The sequence below is a fragment of the Aquarana catesbeiana genome, linkage group LG11, assembly GCF_042186555.1.
Source record: "Aquarana catesbeiana isolate 2022-GZ linkage group LG11, ASM4218655v1, whole genome shotgun sequence".
Classification (NCBI taxonomy): domain Eukaryota; kingdom Metazoa; phylum Chordata; class Amphibia; order Anura; family Ranidae; genus Aquarana; species Aquarana catesbeiana.
Genome location: NC_133334.1, coordinates 262,491,221 through 262,515,818, shown reverse-complemented (window position 1 = coordinate 262,515,818; position 24,598 = coordinate 262,491,221). Strand labels below are relative to the sequence as shown.

The window sequence follows — 24,598 nt, the reverse complement described above, 5'->3', positions numbered from 1 at the left end:
ATTTTTACAATTTATATAGTCCTTTTTTTTTCATCACATAGAGGACAAAAACTCCCCTATGTGATGATTTTTTTGGTGAAAGACATCCAGGGTCTCCCCCGTGCTTTCCCGGGTATGCTGGGACTCCGAGAGGCGGATCCGTAAGTGAAGTCAAACACGTCGCTTTCTGGGTCAGCAACAAGGAGGGTGTGTGTGTGTCCGCTCAGCTCCCTCGCCTCTAACCAGCGGCACCCGCTATGTTGGTCCCGGGCCCGTAGATGGGCAATAGGAGCCCGGGATACATGGCGGGGGGGGGGGGCGTTACGGGGGGTGTGTGGAAGCAATCGGGCGGCAGCATTTACACGCAATAATATATATAAACAAAGACAAAATACTGCTAATCAAAAACAACAAAAAAGAAAAGTTATTTTCTTTTTTTTCTTCTTTTTTGTTTCTCTCTCTTTTTTTCTGTTTTTTTCTTTTTTTTTAATTAGCAATGTTGTTTTTGTTTATGTATATTATTGACAAGCACGGTCTTCCCTCTCAACTAAAGCTGGCCATATATTATAAAATGTTTTTTGTCAATTTCCTTTAGATTTACCTTCAACTATTTAGTGCATGGGCCTGTCTGCTTGCATACAAATTAAAAGTGTTTAGGTTTAACCTCATATTATATGATTTTGGTAAATCTAAAAGAAAATTTTATAACGTATGGCCAGCCTAAGAGATATTTGCTATATGTTCTGCAGGATGATTGATTACCTTTAGACAGCAGCTACTACTGTTATACCGTGCCTAGAAAAAGTATTCACACCCCTTAAAATTTTTCACATTTTGTAATGTGACAACCACAAAATGTGGAAAATTTCAAGGGGTGTGAATACTTTTCCAAGGCAGTCTATCACTTAATTTAGTTTTTGTTTGGTTTGGATTGTTTACCATAGGAGTGGGTACAATTTTGGTTATATTTATACACACACTAGGATGCCTGTTACCATGCAATGTTCCCCAATAAACAATAAGATAAAATAGGATTTTTGTACTCATCATAAAACCATTTTCTCACTATTTTTCTCCATTAAGGTACACAGCTTGGTGATAAACAAGCAAGGAGGGTTCCCTTTCCACCTACATACATTTTGCTCCCCCATTGCAGCTAAATGGCAGACTGGCCACTAGGTTGCCTATTACCAAGCTGTGTCCCCCAATGGATGATATAGAAAATAGGATTTTTGTACTCACTGTAAACCCCATTGAGGGACACAGCTTGGTAATAAGAAGCCTAGTGAGTACTTTGGTATGTAGCTGCAATGGGGGTAACAAGCTGTATTTGGAAGGGGGGGGGAGGTATGGGACACTCCTAAGTTGCTTATTATCAAGCTGTGGACATTAGAGCAAAGGCATTTTAGTTATTTTACAAAGCTGAGCGGGTAGTGTAGATTATACTGTTAGAAAATCTTTTCTTCATACAAGGTCTGCTTTGAGAAAAAAAAAAGATGGCGCTTTTCAAATAAGCAATGACAGCGTGTCCAAAGCGAGTGGCCTATTGATTAAGGTGACAGGTAATATCAGCCTATGGTTCTGTACTATGGAAAAAATTACACGTTAGTACGGCTTTTGGGCATCTATAATTATATGTGCTGCAGGCTTTGCTGTGTAGGCTGCTAATTAGCTCCCGGTGACTATGGAAATGGAAATTCACTATTAAAAGTTCAATCGTGTTTTCTGGCGTGACTAATTTTTTGAAAATTATTTTTTTTTGTGCAAGTTTATTTGATTTCCAGGTGAGGATGGTTTCAGTTTCTGAATCATTTTAAAGAGGAGAATAGGAATGGATAGATTGTATTGGCGGGGGCTTCGCTCACCCGGAGTCCTTTTCTAAGTAGATTTTGGTGTTGTTTTTTAATACAGTGCAATAGAAGCAAAACATTTTCACAATGATTACATCTATCATTACTAACTTCCTCTGAGTTCTTATAAAAAGTAGATTTTTAATGTAACCACTTCAGCTCTCACACCTGTACACCGCCAATGGATCCGAGCAATTTGTATGTCTCTGCTATTACTCAACATGAATTTTGTCATAATTTATTAGTAATATATTTATATTGTTTTTTTTTGTTTTGTTTTGTTTTTTTTTTTGCTGGGGAGGGGGGGACGCTTTCTTTTTGGCAGTTATGGAATACTTTTAAGCACCTGTGCATTAGACCTCCAACTCACTGATCGTAGGTACTCTGCAGCCTTCATTGGAAAAATTAGTAAATGCTATTTTTTTTTTTTTTTTTTTTTTAATTGATCATGAGATCAGTATTGCTGCATATACTACTACGCTGTTTCCCCTAAAATAAGACCTACCCTGAAAATAAGACCTACAAGGACTTTAACTAGGGCTTATTTGGGGGTTAGGGCTTATATTGAAGCCATCACCGACAATCACGCTAGGTCTTATTTTAGGGGAAACAGGGTACCTACCGGTATAGATAGGTTAATGTCTGATCGTGGGTGTCTGTAGATGCAGGGATTTTAGTGTTAGGTTGGACTTCTAATTTACATACACTTTAACCCCCCTAGCGGTATTCCTGAGTCTGGCTCGGGGTGGATTTTCAATACCAAAAGCGGTAACCCCGAGACAGACTCGGGATCGCATCGCAGGATCCATGTAGAGGTTACTTACCTTGTCCCCTGGACCCTGCGATGTCTCCCCGCTGTGATTGGCGAGCTGCCGTGTCTCGCTCGATTCACAGTGCCGAGCTCCGTTCCCTGCGAGCGTTGCGACGCACGGGGACGGAATTCGGCGACAAATTCAAAAAGTAAAACACACAGTATAGATACAGTATAGCGTAATCTTACAGATTACAGTACTGTATCAAATAATTACACATCCCCTTTGTCCCTAGTGGTTTGTCCAGTGTCCTGCATGCAGTTTTATATTATAAAAACTGTTCTTTCTGCCTGGAAACTGGAGATTGTCCATAGCAACCAAAACCGTCCCTTTACATCAAAAGTGGCTTTAGACCAGCTAGAAAACGGCGATAATAAATTAGAATCACTCGCAGAATTGAGCAATAGTGATTTGTGGGGAGATCCGTCATCAAACACTGAATAGTAACGACAGCGACAATTCTGAAACTGAGCAAATTTCAGTGTTTTTGATTTGATTACATTATTGAATAATTTTTATTATTATTATATTATTATTTGGTATAATTATTTATAGTTATTTATTATATTATAATTTATGATTTTGTTTTTCAAACTTTATCATACCCGGGATGTCTACTAGACTCTGGTTTGGACAGATTTAAGTGAACTATTCCTAAGAATTACAGGCCTACAATATAAAACGCCAAATTTCCATGCAAAATAATTGTACCGCTTTCAGCACCTAAAATCTGAAATAATCATACTGCCAGGGAGGTTAAATCCCCTCTAAATTGTGGTTCATCATTTGTTGTAAATTTTCTCAGCCCGTAGAAGCAGTATACTGATACATGTAAATCATGAGATTGTCTAGTCTGAACTTCGCATGTTGGAAGCTATCTTTTTATAGTGCCTTAAAGCCTCCATAATACAGCTGTTTGGAATTTGTGAAGTTGTTTAGACTCTATATGACAGCGTGTTTTCTGCACCTTTAGGAATTGAACCTGTTGTATGAAGAAGCCAAATACTACCAGCTCCACCCAATGGTGAAGGAACTTGAGCGATGGAAACAGGACAGAGAGCACCGAAAACACTTTCAGCCTTGTGACTGTCTCGTGGTGCGGGTGACTCCAGACCTTGGCGAGAGGATTGCACTGAGTGGGGAGAAGGCATTAATAGAGGAGAACTTTCCAGAGACCGGCGATGTCATGTGCAACTCTGTAAATGCTGGATGGAACCAAGACCCTACCCACGTCATCAGGTTTCCACTAAACGGCTATTGCCGATTAAACTCCGTTCAGGTATTCCTACGTTCTTCCTGTTTGTTATGTTTATCACAGTATAATGGGCCTGATTGATCAAGCTGCTATAACACTATGGCAGTCTATACATTATGCAATTTTCTTTCCTTCAACCAGTGGCGTCGCTAGGGGGTGGCTTTTGGGGCTATAGCCCCGAATCTGGGGCCCATAGCCCCGAGTCTCTGCAGGGGTCCCCAAGGGGAGGTGAGGCTCTCTGGGGACCCTGATGTAAGTGGGGGGCTCTCTGGGGACCCTGATTTAAGGGGGAGGCTCTCTGGGGGCCCTAATTTAAGGGGGAGGCTCTCTGGGGACCCTGATTTAAGGGGGAGGCTCTCTGGGGACCCTAATTTAAGGGGGAGGATCTCTGGGGACCCTGATTTAAGGGGGAGGCTCTCTGGGGACCCTGATGCAAGGGGGAGGCTTTCTGGGGATATATACACACACACATGTATATTATATACATGTGTAAGCCCGCCCATGCGTATGACTTTCTTTACTACGCTGCTATGGGCTCTAGCCCCAGATCTTTTGTAGACCTAGCAATGCCCCTGCCTTCAACCATGGGTTGAAGGAAAGAAAATTGCTAGATTCCCCCATCAACACAGGCAGTGTTGATGGAGGGAATCCCCTTTGCAGCGCTATTGTGTTCTGGAATGACGAGGAATGTGAGGTGCCTTCCCCACTGGCAGGATACAATGATCACTGCTGATGGCTGTAGCTGCCGGCAGTGATCAGGTGAAAAAAACCTGACAGGCTGGTTGTACTGAAGTCGATTTATGGATGAAAAGACCTGGCTCACAATTGGCTTTCCAATTAATTCCAAAGGTGTTCTGTAGAGTTGAGATCAGAGTTTTACGCAGGACACTCCTGTTCCTCTACACTAAATTGGTCACGCCATGTCTTTATGGAGCTGGCTTGGTGCACAGTCACGGTGGAACAAAAAAGGGTCCTGCCTAAATTGTTATCACAAGGTTGGAAAAGCACAATCGTCTACAATGTCTTTGTGTGTTGTAGCTATAAACTGTACAATTCACTTTAAATACCTCAATCATTTGGAGGGGTGGCCATATTACTCACCGATTTACTAAAACTAGAGAATGCAAAATGTGGTGCAGCTGTGCATAGAAACCAATCCGCTTTATTTAAATTACTTTTTTCTGCTCGGAGTTCTAAAGAGTACTTGTCACTATGTCAGCCTAACTTGTTGGGGTAATAGAGTTAAGAAACAAAGAAAATGTTTCAAATAAATTATAAAAAAATTTGTATACACTTAAAGTGTTACTAAACCCCGGACCCTGCATTCACTAGATCTGGTCTCCCACAGTACACAGAACATGGAAATGCAATAGTTTTAGTTAAGAGAAACTGCTAAATACGATTTTTAATGCGATTTTAGTACTTTAGTGCCCACCAAATATTGTCCTACTGAATCGCATGGAGTGTGGAGCACTTGTAAATTGAATCAATTTGAACTTTGCACAGTGCACTTAAGCACTTTTTTATATTTCCAGTATTTGGATTTATTTAGATTTCCACGGACATATTTGCTTTAATGTTTTTCATCACTATATGAATGCACATTGTCACTTTATTATTTGGCTATTAAGCACTTGTTATTTTATATATTTTTTATCATATATTTTATACATTATTAGTATCACGGTGTAGAGGATATAATTTTACTAGTTCAGAGGCTTTATGCTTATACCTTTGATAGCGCAGCGTTTTTAATGCTATTTCAGAAACTGCTAAATACCTTTTCTCATCAGCAGTATATAGCAGTCTTGTGACTTCTATCAGTGCCTGGTTATAGCTTGTAGACAGAGTTTTCATACTGCACTGAGCTGACCTATCAGGATGCATACCCTCTGTCTGGACAGTGCTGATTGGCCCTGTGCTGATCACATGCACTCTTCCAAGAAAAAAAAAAAACTCTAGCAATACACACCAAACTGAGCATGTGCAGCCTGACTCCAAAGGCTCTGTCTTATCCGGACCTGTTTTGGAGTCAGTGGAAGAAGAGGAGGGTCTGTGCATACAGCCGAATCAAACAGCCTTTTCACACAATGCAGAGGATTGACTTTTCATTGGGGTGCAACTTATATGCTAAAGATGGTTTGTTCCTGAATGAAATGGGATCTGCTGACCTATCAGGATGCATACCCTCTGTCTGGACAGTGCTGATTGGCCCTGTGCTGATCACATGCACTCTCCCAAGAAAAAAAAAAAAAACTCTAGCAATACACACCAAACTGAGCATGTGCAGCCTGACTCCAAAGGCTCTGTCTTATCTGGACCTGTTTTGGAGTCAGTGGAAGAAGAGGAGGGTCTGTGCATACAGCCGAATCAAACAGCCTTTTCACACAATGCGGAGGATTGACTTTTCATTGGGGTGCAACCTATATGCTAAAGATGGTTTGGACCTGAATGAAATGGGATCTGCTGTGCTGGGGAAGAGGTTTATGGGAAGGTTAGAGGAGTATTTAAACTAGGATTTTGATATTGTTTTCAATTTTTGTATGGGGGGAGGGGGGCATTTGTCAGGGGGCCCAGGGCAGTTGACCCTTTGGTCCCCTTATAAATACAGCCCTAAGATAGATAGATAGATAGATAGATAGATAGATAGATAGATAGATAGATAGATAGATAGATAGATAGATAGATAGATAGATAGATAGATAGATAGATAGATATTGTGACATGTCAGGAATTATTCATGTAGACTCGTAAACTTACTGTGTGTCATGGCAATATCATATGTAATAAGCTTAGGAACACACTGAAGCGTCCCTGAAAACATTCCTACTGTGGAAGGCACTTTATAGTTTTTTTTAAGATAGATAGATAGATTAGATATTGTGAAACATCTATAGATAGATATTGTGATGTCAGGGTTGGATCTATGTATGAAGGGACCCCATAGCTAATGCATTAAGGGGTCCTCATCTCTGTAATGTCCATCCTAGAGGCAGGGTTTCTAGTGATATAGAATGCGACTTGTTTTTAAACCAATCTTCTATATGCGAGTTCCTAAAAATTAATGAAAATTCAAATGCATTTGTCAAATGCTTTTGCCACTTGCAAAAATGAACAGACCGTTCTGAGCTTCAATACAGTTTCATGGTCTGCTTAGATTAGAGTTACGCTCCCTGCATTATATACATTTAGGGCCAAAAGTATGTGGAGACCTGATAGGTCCAAATGCAAATGAAATTTCCATAAATAAGGACCTTTCACACAGACGTTTCAATCGGGTCTGCCTGAGAAACTGATCGGAAACCTCATGGACATCCAATCCAACTCGCTATATAGAGACGGATGGGAATCCATTCCCCTTCCATCCAGCAGATCGGATGGAATGGCAGTCGTGTGTAAACGGACCGGCGGTCCATTTACATCCGACCACCCATAGAGCAGAGCAGGCTGTGTCCGTGTCCACTCTGCATAAGCAGAGCAGACACAGACCTGTTATCCGCCTGCTCAGTGGGGATCAGCGGACAGATCCCCTGCTGAGCAAGAAGATCGCAGCCCCAGTCCACCCCATGCGAAAGGGGCCTAAGGATGCAAGTCTGAATTTATATAAGGATAGATAGATAGATAGATAGATAGATAGATAGATAGATAGATAGATAGATAGATAGATAGATAGATAGATAGATAGATAGATGTGACATGTCAGGAATTATTCATGTAGACTGATAAACTTACTGTGTGTCATGGCAATATCATATGTAATAAGCTTAGGAACACACCGAAGCGTCCCTGAAAGGATGCCTAAGGATGCAGATCTGAATTTATATAAGGATAGATAGATAGATAGATAGATAGATAGATAGATAGATAGATAGATAGATAGATAGATAGATAGATAGATAGATAGATAGATAGATAGATAGATAGATAGATAATGAGTACACTCCTTTTGAAAAGGAAGATTTAATCCATATCTCAATGAACATAAGAACAATTTCCCAAATTTTGACAAAACTAAGTTTTATAGAACATTTGTTTAGCTCATTACATGAAAATAAGGTTAATAATATAACTTAGATTACAAAATCATCAGCTTTACTCAAATTAGTTGATGCAAAAATGAATACACCCCACAACAAAAACTACTCCCATCTAGTATTTTGTATGACCTCCATGATTTGTAAGGACATCACCAGGTCTTCTAGGCATGGAATGAACAAGTTGGCGACATATTGCAACATCAATCTTTTTCCATTCTTCAAGAATAACCTCTTTTTAGAGCCTGGGTGCTGGATGGAGAGTGATGCTCAACTTGTCTCTTCGGAATTCCCAATAGGTGTTCCCTGATTGGGTTCAGATCAGGAGACATACTTGGCCACTGAATCACTTTCACCCTGTTCTTCAGAAATGGAACAGATGTGTGTTTTGGATCATTGTCATGTTGGAAAAGTGCATGACGACCAAAGGCACAGAGTGATGATAGCATCTTCTCTTTCAATATAGAGCAGTACATCTGTGAATTCATGATACCATCAATGAAATGCAGCTCCCCAACACCAGCAGCACTCACGCAGCCCCACAGAAGGACACGGCCACCACAATGTAGGCACCATGCATTTTTCTTTGTGCTCCTCACCTTTGTGAAGCCATCAGTTCCAAAAAATTTTGTCTTGGTCTCATTACTCCAGAGTACAGAGTCTCAGTAGTCTTCTTCTTTTTTAGCATGGGCCCTGGCAAATTCTAGGCAGGCTTTTTTCTGCATGGGCTTTAAGAGAGGCTTCCTTCGTAGACGACACCCATACATGCCATTCCTCTGCAGTGTACGCCGTATTGTGTCGCGGGAAACAATCACCCCAGTTTGGCTTTCTACTTCTTTAGCTAACTGCAGTGAACTTGCATGGTGATTTTTTTCAACCCTTCTCATCAGAAGACGTTCCTGTCGAGGTGTTTACTTCTGTGGACAGCCTGGAGGTCTCTGTGAGATAGTTGCCATTCCATCTTTTTTACATTTTTGTATCACTTTTGCTCCAGTATTCTGACTGATAAGTAAAGCTTTGCTGATCCTCTTGTAGCCTTCACCTTTCTTGTGTAAAGAAAATTGTTTCTTTCTCAGGCCTTGTGACCTTTCTCTTCCATGTGGTGCCATTGCTGACAGCAACGTGAAATGGGAGGGTTTTTTTTTTGTTAAGTAACGCCCTTTTATAATCATCCATCTGCTGGACACTTCATGAATAATTAGACTCACCTGTAGTTGAATTCTTGTTAACCGCTTGCCGACCGACGCATGTAGATATATATCGACACAATGGCACGGACAGGCAAATGGGCGTACAGGCAAGTCGCTTTAAATTTGCTGCCGTGCCATCGCGGGCAGGTGGCCGCCACCAGCTCCGTGAGTGTGATCGCGGGTCCCGCAGACTCTAGATCATCTCACAGAGAGGAAGAACGGGGAAATGCTGATGTAAACAAGCATTTCCCGTTCTGCCTATTGACAGGACACTGATCACAGCTCCCTGTAATCGGGGGTGGTGATCAGTGTCATGTCACACGTAGCCCATCTACAGTTAGAATCACTCCCTAGGACACACTTAACCCCTACAGTGCCACCTAGTGTTAACCCCTTCACTTCCAGTCACATTTACACAGTAATCAATGCATTTTTAATCGCACTGATTGAATGGTCTCCCAAAATGGCACCAAAAGTGTCCGATCTGTCCGCCATGATGTCGCAGTCACGATAAAAATCGCAGATCGCCGCCATTACTAGTAAAAAAAAAAAATTATTAATAAAAATGCCATAAAACTATCCCCTATTTTGTTGACGCTATAACTTTTGCGCAAACCAATCAATAAACGCTTATTGCGATTTTTTTTTTACCAAAAATATGTAGAAGAATACGTATCGGCCTAAACTGAGGAAAACATTTTTTTTATATATATTTTTTGGGAATATTTATAGCAAAAAGTTAAAAACAATGCGTTTTTTTCAAAATTGTCACAATTTTTTTGTTTATAGCGCATAAAATAAAAACCGCAGAGGCGATCAAAAACCACCAAAAGAAAGCTCTATTTGTGGGGAAAAAAGGACCTCAGTTTTGTTTGGGAGCCACGTCGCACAGCCGCGCAATTGTCAGTTAAAGCGGCGCAGTGCCGAATCGCAAAAAGTGCTCTGGTCTTTGGCCAGCCAAATGGTCCGGGGCTGAAGTGGTTAATTAGGATTTTGTTGTCTAAAATTTAGCTTTGCTCCTAATGCCCCGCACACACGATCCGAAAATCGGACAACAGATCGTCCTTTTTTTCTGTTTTTTCTTGCATATATTTTTTAGCATATATCGAACCTACAGAGTTTACTAAAGTTACGAAAATTCTCATACGACAGAATAAAAACTCAAAAGTGATGTCATGTATAGTATTTGTATTGTATTTTCGGACGACAACTGTACTGATTAAACGAAAATCGTCCGATCTGGTATTATACGAGAACATTTTTCGTGCATGTCCGATCATATAATATCAGATGAACTGTCGTGATCAGCTCTCGGAAGCTCTGTACTAATGACCCGATTATCGTGTCGAAAGCGGTATTTTTCGTCCAAGTGTGTACGGGCCATAAAACTTTTCATTGGGGTGTATTCATTTTCGCAACATGGTCTTAAATGATTTTGTTAGGAAGAAAAATACTTTTTTTGTGTGTGCAAATTAACAAATCTTGGTTGCAATCAATGGCCCGCATTTGTGGGAGTATTGTGTAGTATAGCGTCCCATAGAAAATGTTATTTCCGAAAGGAAAGTAAAAGGTTTTCTGACAAATTTGTTGGGGTGTACTCATTTATGCTAAGCACCCTAGATAAAATCAATAAATCTGAGATAGATAGATCATAGATAGATGAATCTGGGGTATATTAATAAATAGGTCAATAGATAGATGGATCAGCCCTGCATGTAGATAGATAGATAGATAGATAGATAGATAGATAGATAGATAGATAGATAGATAGATAGATAGATAGATAGATAGATAGACAGACAGATAGATAGATAGATAGATAGATAGATAGATAGATAGATAGATAGATAGATAGATCTGAGGTAGATAAATCAATCGATAGTTCAATAAATAGATAGATCATTGGATAGAATGCCATGTTCTCCCTCTCCCTGTGTGTGAATAATGTCTACAGACCCTGCGTCTACACCCTCACAAACACCTACCCGGGAAGATTTTTTTCAATGTTCCGCCACTTCAGAGAATGCAACAATGTATAAATGCATAATTTATGTCTGGCTCATAATTAAATGATGGTGCCTGCGGTATGGACTTTAAAGGGAAAAAAATTGATCTGTACTTTTTTCTCTGAAAAGAAGAGTTTCTGTAAAACTTGCCCTCAGACTATTAACAAGTGTGTTGCTCATTGACAAGCTGAGAATGGCGGATAAAAAAGGCAGAATTTCCTTGACTTTTTTTCTGCCTGGAGGAAAACTGTAAAATGACCCACCCCCACAAAATGTGGTGTCTTTGTATCATTTGGTTTTTTTTTTTTTTTATTATTATTTTTTTTTTTCCTTTAAAATAAATACAGTACCATGAAAGGTTTAAGACAAAGAAGGGTACAGTAATAACACAATATAGACAGACGGTCCTAAAGAAAAATGATGCAGCAAGCAATACAGCAGCCATTTTGCTGTGTACACAGAGGGCCTTGCCATATAAAGAAGCAAATAAAGAAAAGAGGGCCTTGTGCATTATCCTTTATATAGTTATTGATAAAAACAGATTAAAACTACTCACAAACATGTGAAGAAAAATTGCTTTGTGAAAGCCTTCTAATGGTGGCAATCGGTCTAGCTGTTGACGGTCTCCAGAAGGGAAAAAAATCATTTTGTGAAAGCCTCCTAATGGTGGCAATCGGTCTAGGTGTAGATGGTCTCCAGAAGGGAAAGGAAGAGGACATCAGGACCACTGCTGGCAGCTGGCTGAGGCGTTTCAAAGGGATATTCGAGGCTCTGAGGAAGAAGGTATCTCTTCAAAACGCATCAGGCAGCAGTGGTCCTGACGTCCTCTCCTTTCCCTTCTGGAGACCATCTACATCTAGACCAATTGCCACCATTAGGAGGCTTTCACAAAACGATTTTTCCCTTCTGGAGACCGTCAACGCCTAGACTAGTGGTTCTCAACCTTACTAGTGCCGTGACCCCTTGATAAAATTTCCCAAGTTGTGGGGACCCCTAACAGTAAAATTATTTTCGTAGCGTGGGTTGTCAGCTCCCAAGGCAAGACAAGTAATTTGCGCTCCTAACCCACGGACATTTAGCGCTCCCTGAGTCTCTTCCACTTGTACAGTATTAAAACCCCTTATGGTACATTTTAGGATGTACCACTCTTTCTCTTTGTTCTCCTTTCTTTCCCTTTTATCCCTCTTTACCCTAATTTCTTGCCCCCCCCATCCCTCTCTCTCGTTGTCTTTCTTGTTCTTTCTCTTATTCCTTTCTCTCTCTTTTTCTTTGTTCCTCCCCTCTTTTCCTCTCCCTTCCATGTATTCTCTATTTTTATTCCTTCTCTTACTCCTTGGTGGGGGAATGGGATGAGTGGCAGTGCTGGTGGGGGTTCTGATCAGCCAACTTAGGTGCTCTTAATCAAAGTCATCTGCTGATCTGAGAACTGTAGTGGGGACTTTTAATGGCAACTCTAATCACAGGTAGTGTTACTCACTGTGTCTCCGGCTTCACTGTGCCTCCGACTTTGTGGTGTCTCGTAGCAGTGACACCTATGCCAAAATCATAAGATAGGGTCTCCTCCAGCCCCACTCACTTCATTCCTCACCAGTCAGCTGACCTCTAGTCTCTACCCCCCAGCCATGCTGTGAACTGAATGGGCGGCTGCAAAGAGGTTTAGTGGACGGCCGCGGGCTCCAGGGACAGCCCTGCTGGGCGGCCGCGAAAAGGCTGGGAGAGCAGCGCGGGCTTCAGGAACAGCCCAGGATTTGGTGACCCCCGGCAAATTGTCATTTGACCCCCGAGGGGGTCCCGACCCCCAGGTTGAGAACCACTGGCCTAGACCGATTGTCACCATTAGGAGGCTTTCACAAAGCCATTTTTCTCTTCTGGAGACCATCTACACCTAGACTAATTGCCACCATTAGGAGGCTCTCACAAAACGATTTTTCCCTTCTGGAGACCGTCAACGCCTAGACCGATTGTCACCATTAGGAGGCTTTCACAAAGCGATTTTTCCCTTCTGGAGACCGTCAACGCCTAGACCGATTGTCACCATTAGGAGGCTTTCACAAAGCGATTTTTCCCTTCTGGAGACCGTCAACGCCTAGACCGGTTGTCACCATTAGGAGGCTTTCACAAAGCGATTTTTCTCTTCTGGACACCATCTACACCTAGACCAGTGGTTCCCAACTCCTGTCCTCAGGACCCACTAACAAGCCAGGTTTGCAAGTTAACTGAAATACATCACAGGTGATATAATTTGCTGCTCAGTGACTGCAGTATTCTAGTCTGCATCTCTGCAAGGTAATACTTAAAATCTGGCCTGTTAGTGGGTCCTGAGGACAGGAGTTGAGAACCACTGACCTAGACCAATTGCCACCATTAGGAGGCTTTCACAAAACGATTTTCCCTTTCTGGAGACCATCAACACCTAGACCGATTGCCACCATTAGGAGGCTTTCACAAAACGTTTTTTCTTCACATGTTTTGTGAGTAGTTTTTAATCTGTTTCTATTAATAAATATATAAAGGATGATGCACAAGGCCGGGACGCCCTCTTTTCTTTATTTCCTTTATGACTGCTAGGATACCCCCTATTCTGGAGGGCAGCAAGGCCTGAGAAATTATCCCTTAAAAACCAGACCATCCGCACATCACACTTATACACAAGAGTATTTGTTTGTTTGCTGCATATAAAGAAGCAGCTGGGGCCACACAGACAGAGGAAAGTAAAATTAGAAAGAGTGGAATTATAGCTGAACTTCAGGCATACGGCTCAGCTGAAATCTATAGATTTGTTTTACCTGCCAACAAATTTGTATGTCTGTCCATCCACTCCTGACATTTACAAAGCTCTGACTCACAGCACAGCCTTGGCTGGCAGGGTAGAAAACCTTATTTTCTCTGCTGCAGTTCAGTGACACTTACTGGTCTTGTCCCTCTCCCAGCCTGTGATTGGATAGCAAAAAAAGGAGAAGCAGCAGATTGATGAGCTCATCTGCTCTCTCCTCCTATCAGCTTGTTCCTTGTTAGCATATGGGCACTGCTGCACAACTGATTTGCTCCTTGTGCTGCTTTTTTCTCTCCCAGTCTGAGCTCTGCTGTTCAGGGACTGCAGGGGGTGTGATAACGGGTCAGATTCAGGTACGTACACATTTTAAGAAATGTGTTGCTAGCAGGAGTTTTTGGAAAGGTAATCTTGCAGTATAACACCTCCCGGCTAGGGGTGCACCCTGCTCTACTGATCTCAGAACTGAAATTATTAGCATCCTCATTAGAAAGCAGACATCTCGCTGATGGAATCAATATGAACCATAAAGGAGTGGAATCAGAAATTATTGATAGCATGAAAAATAATAAATTATATTAAATGGAAATGTCATCCTCCAGTCATCAAGTGGTATAAAGTGTAACTAAAGGTAAAAATACTTACCTTATATACTCGAGTATAAGCCGAGTTTTTCAGCACATTTTTTTGTGCTGAAAATGCCCCCCTCGGCTTATACTGGAGTCAAGCACTTTTCTGCAGCAGAGAATGACATTTTCCGAACCGAATTTGGGCCCCGTATCTCCGGGCCCCCTGGTGCTAGGTACCCCATATTTGGTGTGCAAACCCAGTGGACCTAGCACTACAACGTATTCAAAGCTGGGGTTCCTAGCACCAAGTGGCCCCTAGATACGGGCACCAAATTTGGTTCGGAAAATGTCATTCTCTGCTGCAGAAAACTGCTTGACATTTTCTGAACCGACTTTGGGGCCCCGTATCCCGGGGCCACTTGGTGCTAGGAACCCCAGCTTGGATATGTTGTAGTGCTAGTTCCACTGGGTTTGCACACCAAATTTGGGGGTCCTAGCACCAAGTGGCCCTGAGATACGGGGACCCAAATTTGGTCAACTGTGTCCATCTGCAGCAATGTCATTTCGGGACCCTTTGGGTCCAGAGACCCCAAATGGCTGCAGCTAGGAGGCATCTAGGAACCCTTAACTACCGAGTTTGAAGTTCAGGGGACCTATGGCTGCAAATGGGCACAGTGAGGCATGCAAATGGGCACAGTGAGGCATGCAAATGGGCACAGTGAGGCTACAAATGGGCACAGTGAGGCTACAAATGGGCACAGTGAGGCTACAAATGGGCACAGTGAGGCTACAAATGGGCACAGTGAGGCATGCAAATGGGCACAGTAAGGCTACAAATGGGCACAGTGAGGCTACAAATGGGCACAGTGAGGCTGCAAATGGGCATTGTTGACCCTCTTTTCCACTTACAGTAGCTGCGCATTTCTCACCCTAGGCTTATACTCGAGTCAATACGTTTTCCCAGTTTTTTGTGGTAAAATTGGGTGCCTCGGCTTATATTCGGGTCGGCTTATACTCGAGTATATACGGTAACTTAGTTCCAGTAGTCGGATGGATGTTATTTGATGTTTCATAGCAGCTGCTAAAAGGTCTCCGACCTTTTCGATTAATTGATCTATGAGGGCTGGGGGGAAAGTGGATATGAGCAGTACATTGTGGTTGCTTATTTTCATTATTTAGTATATTTCTCATATTGTTTCTTCAAGAGTTTAATTTTCAATTCTTACCCTGTAGGTGCTCGAAAGACTGTTTCAAAAGGGATTCCACGTGGCTGCCTCATGCGGTGGCGGAGTTGACTCCTCACAGTTTAGTGAATACGTATTGTGCCGGGAGGACAGGCGGGTGCAGCCGAACACAATGAGGATAAAACAGGAGCCTCTGGACTGATTCCTTAATGGTGTCATTTTTATGGCGGATGAAGTGTTCTAAAGTCCTCGATGTGAAAAAAAAAAAACTTCAGGACCTGCTTAACAGTATTAACAGACTCGATATGACTTTTTGTTGCCAGTTTGTGATATTTTATAAAGACGACTTTGCAAAGTGGACAGACACTCGGCCCTTGGAAAAAAAAAAAAAAAAGGAAGGGGGTCCAGGGGGACTGGTACTCAACGCGACAGCTGTGCTGTAAAGACAAAAAGTCTCACAAAGTGGAATTGTGTTCTCCAAATTGGAATCTCGCTGCCCACGGGAACCGGATGAACAAAATATCCAAGGGGGGGTCCAGTCCCCAGTCCAATTAATGATATTACCGACACGTAAAATAAGACACATTTTTCCTCTATTTAATCCAGTCGACTGATCCTTGCAATTACCTGATTAATCATATATTTGATCTAATGAAAAGCTGATTTAAAAAAAAAGGATTTGCTTTTTGGATGGGTAACTGTGACATACAGTACTGGACTGAGGAGCACTAAAAAAAATGTTGTCAGCTAGACTATCCATACTGTAACTGTTTTGGTTGTTTTAGTATTTTGATGCATTCTGTAACGCTGTATTTTTAATGACAAAGGGATTCAGTTCAAGGAAATCAAGGAAATCACTGAAAGCAAAGTCTCTGAAGCAGATTCCACGCTTCGAGCGACCCCGTCGAGAAGTTAAAGATCATAACACAGGTCCCTGCGAGAGTATATTCACTTTTCTGGGGTAAACTATGAATGCTGCAGCCTTTATCAGCGACTTTGGCATTCGATACTGATGGTAGTGTCGTAGGTCTGTGCCCCCGCCATGTGTCATAACCAGGGCTTTTTTCAGCAGGGAACGCAGTTTCGGCACCTCCAGTACTGAATGTAATGACAAGGGGTGTGGGGTGTGCTGGAGGGTCTGTTGATGCTGGCTCCTCGGGGAGCTATATTTTTGCTGGAGAGGATCTATTTTTGCATGGTGGTCTATTTAATCTGGGGAGGACTATTGTTGCTGGGGGGGGGGGGGTCAATTGTTACTGGAAGGGATCTGCTGTTGAGGCAGGGGTCTATTGATGCTGGCTGCTTAGAGATCTGTTGTTGATGCTCAAGGTCTATTGTTGATGGGGTGGGATTTTTTTTTCAGGGGTCCATTGTTGCTGGGGGGAAAATCTATTGTTGCTGGGGAGGGTTTATTGCTGCTGGCTGCAAGGGATCTATTTTACTGCTTTTCTTGTTATCATTAACAAATTCCATACAAATTACTTAGCACCACAAAATGATACTTAGCTCAGTATTCTCTAAATGGGGCAGTACTGAGAGGTGGGTGGAATCAAGAAACGATGCTCGGAGGTGGGTAGGGGGCGGAGACAAGAATTGACTCAGAAAGGGGGAGTTCCTGCCTCTTTTCTCTGAGAAAAAAAAGCCCTGGTCATGACACTACAAGACTTAGCATGTCATAAAATATTTAAAGCTAAAGTTTAGCTATGCATAGTTTACATAGTAAAATACAGCTTGGCCCAATGTATGTATGTGCCATACCTGTGGGATCACTGTGGAAACTGTAGTAGGCACCACTACTACAGTGATTTCCACTAGCATCCGGGGTCCCAAGCGAAGCGGCTGCCCTGCTGTATAGTGAACCTAGGAGGTTGCTCACTGCACACAGGTGTCAATGCAAAGCGTTCTCTGATTGGATGAGGTGGGGTGGTGACATGATCTACACTTTGTTCAATCAGACAACACTTTAAACGCATTGAGAAAATGCAAAGTGTTCTCGTTAATGCTGAGCAAAGGGACCTTCAGTGTTCACCAAGAGACAGGACAACCGCTCGACACGGAACCCAGAAGCCATCAGCCATCCATGCTGGACCAATTTAAAGTGGAGCTCCAGTCACCATAATCAGTTTTTTTTCTAAAAGCACCCCCATGATTGGCACAGATTGTACATTAATATTTGGATACTGTCCCAACTGTAATTATGTGTGTGTTTTTTAATCTGTAAAAAATTACCTGATCTCGGAAGCAGGCAGAGGCCATTGCGGTTCTGGGCATGTGTCTATATGCTGGATTAGGTGCAGCTGGCTACCCAGCATGCACCTCCAGATCTCGCACCTGCGCAGTAATGACACTGTGCGGCACAGTTTGTTGACTGCAGGTCGCCGTAGCAATGGCGGCGGAAGTTCCCGCCCCGTTGTTATGGCAACATATCAATCAATAGAGAATCAGGCGATCCCCTTGGACTTCTGGGATAGATGACCCTGATATCCCAGGAGTCCAAGGGAATCGCCTAGGTGGTCGGGACCGGAAGTGCCACCAACACATTTAAAATGAAGGTATTCGGATACATTAATAAAAAAATTAATATCCATTTAGGGCTGCACTGTGGGTGGGCATGTGGATGAAAGCAACCTGCAAAAATGGGTGGAACTCTGCTTTAACCTAAACTTTACCTTTAATTCCCCCTGACAGTCATTTTAAAGGTGACAGCTTTTCTTGGCAAGGAACCTGAAACTATTCAGCTTCTCTGATAGGGACTCCAGTCCTCTACCATTGAATTGGTGTGTGGATGAGAACCAGAAAATAGGCTCCGTCGCTAGATGGTTGATGCCAAAATACATTCATTTTAAGCTGGTTATACACGTGGCAATTTGATCAAGTGATCAACCATTTTATTTTATTTTTTTTGGTGAAATCACAAAGTAATCGTAAACATAAAATGGTGATTTTGATCGACCAGATTGAGATGGGGTCAAAATTCCTCCAAAGGAACTTAGTGGAAGTTTTTTCCATTTCAACCCGATCTTTCAAAAATTTATTGGCCAGTTTCGACTTCACAATTAACCAAATTCTGGTGTTCAGTCAAACTCCTGGCAGGTTTCTGGCGATTACTTGCAGTCTTATTTGCGATTGCCAATGGCTCGAAGATGAAATTGGCGTGTATGGTTAGCTTAAATGGTGGTATAGGCAGGAGATACAAACCCAGGATGTCAGGACTGTCATGTCACTAGCTTCTAGACAGAAACCGGTTGCACCATTAAAAATATTGGGTTTCCCTCCAGAATTTATACCTAGCAAAAAAAATTCACTCAGCAAAAAGTCTAAATTGTTTCATCAATTAAAAACAGATTTTTGTTGAATAAATTTGGAAACACGTGACCTGCTGCACCAGAGAACCTCTGCAAAGTGTGTTCTGTAACCCCAGTCTAAGGTCTCATGCATATAGAGCTTAAAAATGGCACCTTTGCAGGTGTTGAGCATTTTTTCTTTCAGCCTGTAAAAATACCTCTATGTACGGTAAGCCTATGTGTCCATGCAACAATACCCTGTTTCCCCAAAAATAGGACCTAGCGTGATTGTCAGTGATGGCTGCAATATAAGCCCTACCCCCCAAATAAGCCCTACCCTGTTTCCCTGAAAATAAGCCCTACCCTGAAAATAAGACCTACAAGGACTTTAACTAGGGCTTATTTGGGGGGTAGGGCTTATATTGCAGTCATCACCGACAATCACGCTAGGTCTTATTTTCGGGGAAACAAAGTAGGTGTCTAAAGGAGTATTAGAGAGGGTTAAGAGGCTGAAAAAAAGCCTAGCAAAGGCACTTTCAGGAAAGGCACTAAAGAGCAGATAAAACATGGAACACGCTTAAATAAGTCTAAGCGCATCTAAACGCGCATAAACACTATATGTGTCTAACCTTTGAGCAGTAATGCATTTTAGTAGCTAGATAAATTAATATTCTGGCGAATAGAAAGCATTAGCGAACAAACAGTAGACGCGCCTAAAGGCCTGTGCAATATGCGGGTTTTAGCACAGTTTTTTTTTAGCAGTAATTTCCTGCCAGGAGTTCTGCCGTTTAGAGGGGATTTTACAGACACCCCGTGTGCATGAGGCCTAATAGAAGAAAACTTTAACGTATTTTATAGTTAACCCATATTTTATTTATTGATGTTATACTTACCTAAAAATAAGTTTTGTTGCAATCTTTTTTTTACTTTTTTTAAACACTCCCTGTACCATATTTCCATAACTATATTATATGCACCGATATTCAATCTGTGCAGATCAACAACTCCAAGATAAATCTCATTGACAGAAAGAGTCACACATAAATGAGTAAAGAATGCGTGAAAAATGATCATCCCATGAGTTCAAAGTCTCTTATTGAAATCACAGGTAACAGGAAAGCAAAAAGGCAGCCAATGCGTTTGGCATAGGTGATTTTGTCTGCTGCCGAGGCCAGATGATATGACACATTCCTTGGCTACTGACACAGGCGCAATCCCCCATAAATTATTGCTTCTGTTCATGATTTTTTTTCCTGGAGCTTATTTTGAGTTAGCTACTTTTTGTTACATAGTTATAAGACTTCATGAAGGGAATTTTTGGCCCCTGAAGCAAAATGGCCACCTTTTTGCTTTGATGATGTTCCCCCTGATTGTAATGAAGGACTTTGGACTCTTGAGACAATTATTTGCCTCTCTTTCTTGGCGTTTTTATATGTGGATTTCAGAATTTGGGTGACTCCTGTCTTTCGAGTGGTCCCTTGTTTTGTGGAAAGCTGGTGAATCCAAGTCATTAGGTTCAACCAATGATTCCAGTCTGCGAGTTGAAGATCTGAGTCCATCACCTCACTCCCACCTCTCAGTGACAGAGAGGGCTTTGTTTGCAGCCTGTCAGACTTGACTGTCAGACTTTCACTGAGACAGAACTAGGAAGGCACAACTACTAAGAAGGAAGTATAGCCTGCATAAAGTATGTGCAAATATGGCTGCCCGATGTACACAGATTCCTTATTTAAAGCTGATTGCTTTCTTGTGTACATATAAAAAAATAAAAAATAGTTTCCTCCATATGCTGAACAAAATCATCAGAAATTCTCATATCGAAGTAGAAACCTCCAGTTCCCAGCTGTTCTGTAACCAGAATTATACTCTGGTGGGTCAATCCTTGGCTCAGATTAGCTAGTGTGGAATGGCTAGGGTGCACTGACACAAATCCAGTACTCTTGTGTTACAGGCAGGATTTGGGCAGGAGACAAAAATGTAATTTGAATGATTAGCATCTAAAATTGCAGATGTGGCTAAGTAGTTCTTTTTATGGGCAGTTGGCTGCTTAATTTTTGATTTTTTGCCTAAAACGTTTCTGAAGCCAGGCAGTAATAAGCAGGCTTTCATCCTCCACCAGTATATGTGCTGGATCAAAAAGTGATATTTGCTGCTGGGCAATCCCTAGAGATTGGGATGAATTCACCATAGCTACATTGGATGGTCATAGATGAGGTCCCCCTAGGGATGAAACCAGGGAAGTTCTCCTCTCTTGTGCTAACCGGAGCAACAATTTGAATGCTTCCCCTTGACTCAAAAGTCTACTTTCCCTGGTACTTATCAAGAAATGCTATGTCCTGCCTTCAGCAGGCTCAAGGCTGGCTTTTTAATGATAAAAGGTGGAACTTTCCTGAAAAATTATAGTACCATTGTATATTGTGAGATGTCAGAAATATATTTAACATCGAGTTACTGAAAGGTCCACTTCAACTTAAAGCTATTTTAACAGTCTGTTGGGATAGATGAAGATTAGCTGAGGAGCTGAAATGCTTTCTTGTAGAAAATGCTGCTCCTTATTCCCACCTTTGATAGTTACATGTTTGAAGGTCTAGGCGCTTGGTCACCTGATTTCTGGCAAAGGAACGCATCAGAACTCTGATCCTTCCCTTTCAGAAGGGATCACTTGACCAAGCACCTGGGCAATTGATTATGTGGGAAACACTGCAGGAAAAAGTTGTGTATAGGTCCAAATTAAGGGATAAATATGAGCTATATTTAAACTGCAGTAGATTTGCTTGTTCTGCTAAATCAGGACTCTTTAAGCATAAGATAACATAGGCCCCGATATTGATTTAGAAGCGGACCCTTCTACCACTCCATAATATCCACTTGGTCAGTCTGAAATGACAGTCATTGTATCACCATGATCTTTTATCAATGTCCAACAAGAAGGCAGCTATGGTCAGTGGAGACATTGAAAACTCTCATATCATGTACTTCCGTTGGGCACCACCTGAAACAACTTTTTCATGTCTGGAGTTGTTCCATAATTAATCTTCCTTGTAAATCACAATACCAACAGGCATAAAATGTATTGTAGACTTTAAAATATCAGTCTTCAATGAAGGACTAAAATGAACAATAATACCTTAATTATAGTTCCGATTTTTTTTTTCATTTTTTTTCTCTCTTTTATGTAACTTACTTTATTCACTAGTAATTATTAATTTGCAGGGTTCAGTACAAAGATAAGTATACTAAACCTGTACCCTAACTGAAGGAAATGCATACAAATGGGTGTGTACACAATTGTCTAGAATTCAGAAGACATTTGATAACATTTTCTGATCGTTTGTGAACGTTTTTTTTAATATGCACTTGAAGTTTATACAGTTGGGAAGGCCATGCTATGGACTAAAACAATAAGCCAATAAGCCTTTCAAATGCCTAAGGAAGAATGACCATCACAAAGTGTTTCACATCGCTGTGATGTCATTAGGTCTTAGGATTTGATTTGATTCTAAAATAATAGCTACAATATATCACTCTATTCAGAGGAGAGACCTGTACAGGTCACATTTGTCTCAAATGTGGAGAATGTTTGGACCAGCCTGCATCACTGCCATAAAAACGTTAAAGAACTAGTCCAGTAAAATGGACATCTCATTTATGGATAATGCTTGGCAGGCTGAATCGTCCACTGGATACTTATATACGATATGGTCAAAAGCATTTGTGGACACCTGACCATTATACCTATATGGGCCCATATTCATCCCAAAGGTGTTCAGTAGGGTTGAGGTCAGGGCTCTGTGCAGGACACTCAAGTTCCTCCACACCAAACTGGTCAAACCATGTCTTTATGGCGCTGGCTTTGTACAGTACACGGGGGCACAGTCATGGTGAAACAGAAAAGGGTCTTCTCCAAAACTGTTACCACAATATCTATTGTCTTTGTATGCTGTAGTATTACCAGCACCCTTCACTAGAAACCCTTGAACTCCATTATTTGGAGAGGTGTCCATATACCTTTGGTCATGCATGCAATGGACAGGTGGCCACATTGTGTATATGTTTATATTTATCTCTTATTCTAATGGTTCTCTATCAGAAAGGTCTTCCAATGTCACACAGTTTTGCTTTGCCTATTGAAACCTCTCTAATGGAAACCATATAAAAAACTGCTAACGTAAGACCTCTGGACCTGGGTTCAGAGCTCTGCCAATCACCAGAATTGGGCAAAATTGTGAACTCAGGTACAGAGATCTTTCTATTGGAATCCTTGAGAACTATAAGAATCTAGAGGTTGATTCAACATGCTGGAATTCAGCCAAATCTGAAAAGACCAGGTTGGATTCTTTAATCCTTTAAACACAATGCTTTCCTCACTTTACACTGACCCCTTTAATTTATAACACTCTGAAGCCCTACAAACTCCAGCGGTGTCAGCACATGCGCATATGTGTAATAAGCTAATGTATATACAGAGCATTGGATTCCATTCCTCCTGCTGTGCGGAGGTTTACAATGTATTAGCACTAATACTGAAGGATCCTGCAGCCATGTATGGGTTAAACATGCTACATATCTGGGGGTCATTCATCACTGAACACATTTTTTTTTCCAGACTGGCTTTGCGTAATAAACGTTTTTAGAAATATTTTATTCTGCAATTTTATATCTGTATGGGTCCGGTGCTGCATTCAGATCTGTACATAAAGTATATGTAGAATTGTATATTATACATTATTTTAAAAAATATTGTCATGTACTTGTGTATACATATTTCTAATATAGTAATTCATGCCATAAACATTTCTGTAAAGTAAAAAAAAAGAAAGGAAAAGTGTCTGTTTCTGAGTAGTTTCTTATTGGTTTGGTTTTCTTGGCCAGTTAATATTGGTGTGAAGAGGAGATGTAGACGATCCAGTTTTAGCCTTAGAGGAAAGAAATGTTAGAACCTCTTAAGTTTTTCCTCTTTCAATATTTGTATTAGGGTTTTACAAAATGTAACATAAAACAAAAATGTTTTCCACACTGTGCAAAAATTTTTTTCAACAGTACACTCGAAATTGGTGATTTGATCGGAGCATACTGTATCTCCACGGAGAACCTCTCCATTGGGACACCAGGTCACACTAAATAGTTGCTGAAGACACGAGGTAGCTGGGAGGAAGGGGGATTTGAGCAAGGAATTGCGCATTGAAAGAAATATGGAGCAAGGCATTACAAATAAGTCCCCAAAGACCAAAGTTGTATCCTGGGTTAGTAGGAACCTTCACTTACATGCTTTGGAGCCATACCCCTTCATCAGCCTCTAACTTGGTATCGCATTGGAGAGGTCCTCCCTGGTGATATGCCCTGATTAGGTCACTTTACTTTAAGTACAATTTACAATGCTTTTCTATCCACTGTCCAGGGCACTCTGGTTTGTGTAAGGCACACGATGTGAATTTCTTTCCTGCAACCATGGGTTGCAGGAAAGAAATTCGCACAATTCCTCCATCAACACAAACAGTGCTGGTAGGAGAATCCCTCCTGCCCAACTATTGTCTGCTCCCAGCGGGGTTGGGGAGGGGGAACCTGTCCCCACTAGAAGAAGACTGATTATCGCTAGCGGCTGCTATAAATAATCGCAAGTGAATCCGACAGGCTGGTTGTACTCATGTTGATTGTTCAACCTAGT

The 24,598-nt window shown here is 41.5% G+C and overlaps 1 protein-coding gene across 1 annotated transcript in view; it reads left to right on the top strand.

The window, feature by feature from the left end:
- Window positions 1–23,758, top strand: part of KCTD15 (potassium channel tetramerization domain containing 15) — a 66,920-nt gene extending 43,162 nt beyond the window's left edge. The window contains 2 exon segments of the mRNA XM_073605769.1: window positions 3,615–3,920; window positions 15,699–23,758. Of these exon segments, the coding sequence (XP_073461870.1) occupies window positions 3,615–3,920; window positions 15,699–15,851 (459 nt within the window). The 3' untranslated portion in view covers window positions 15,852–23,758.
- The last annotated feature ends 840 nt before the right edge of the window (window positions 23,759–24,598 follow it).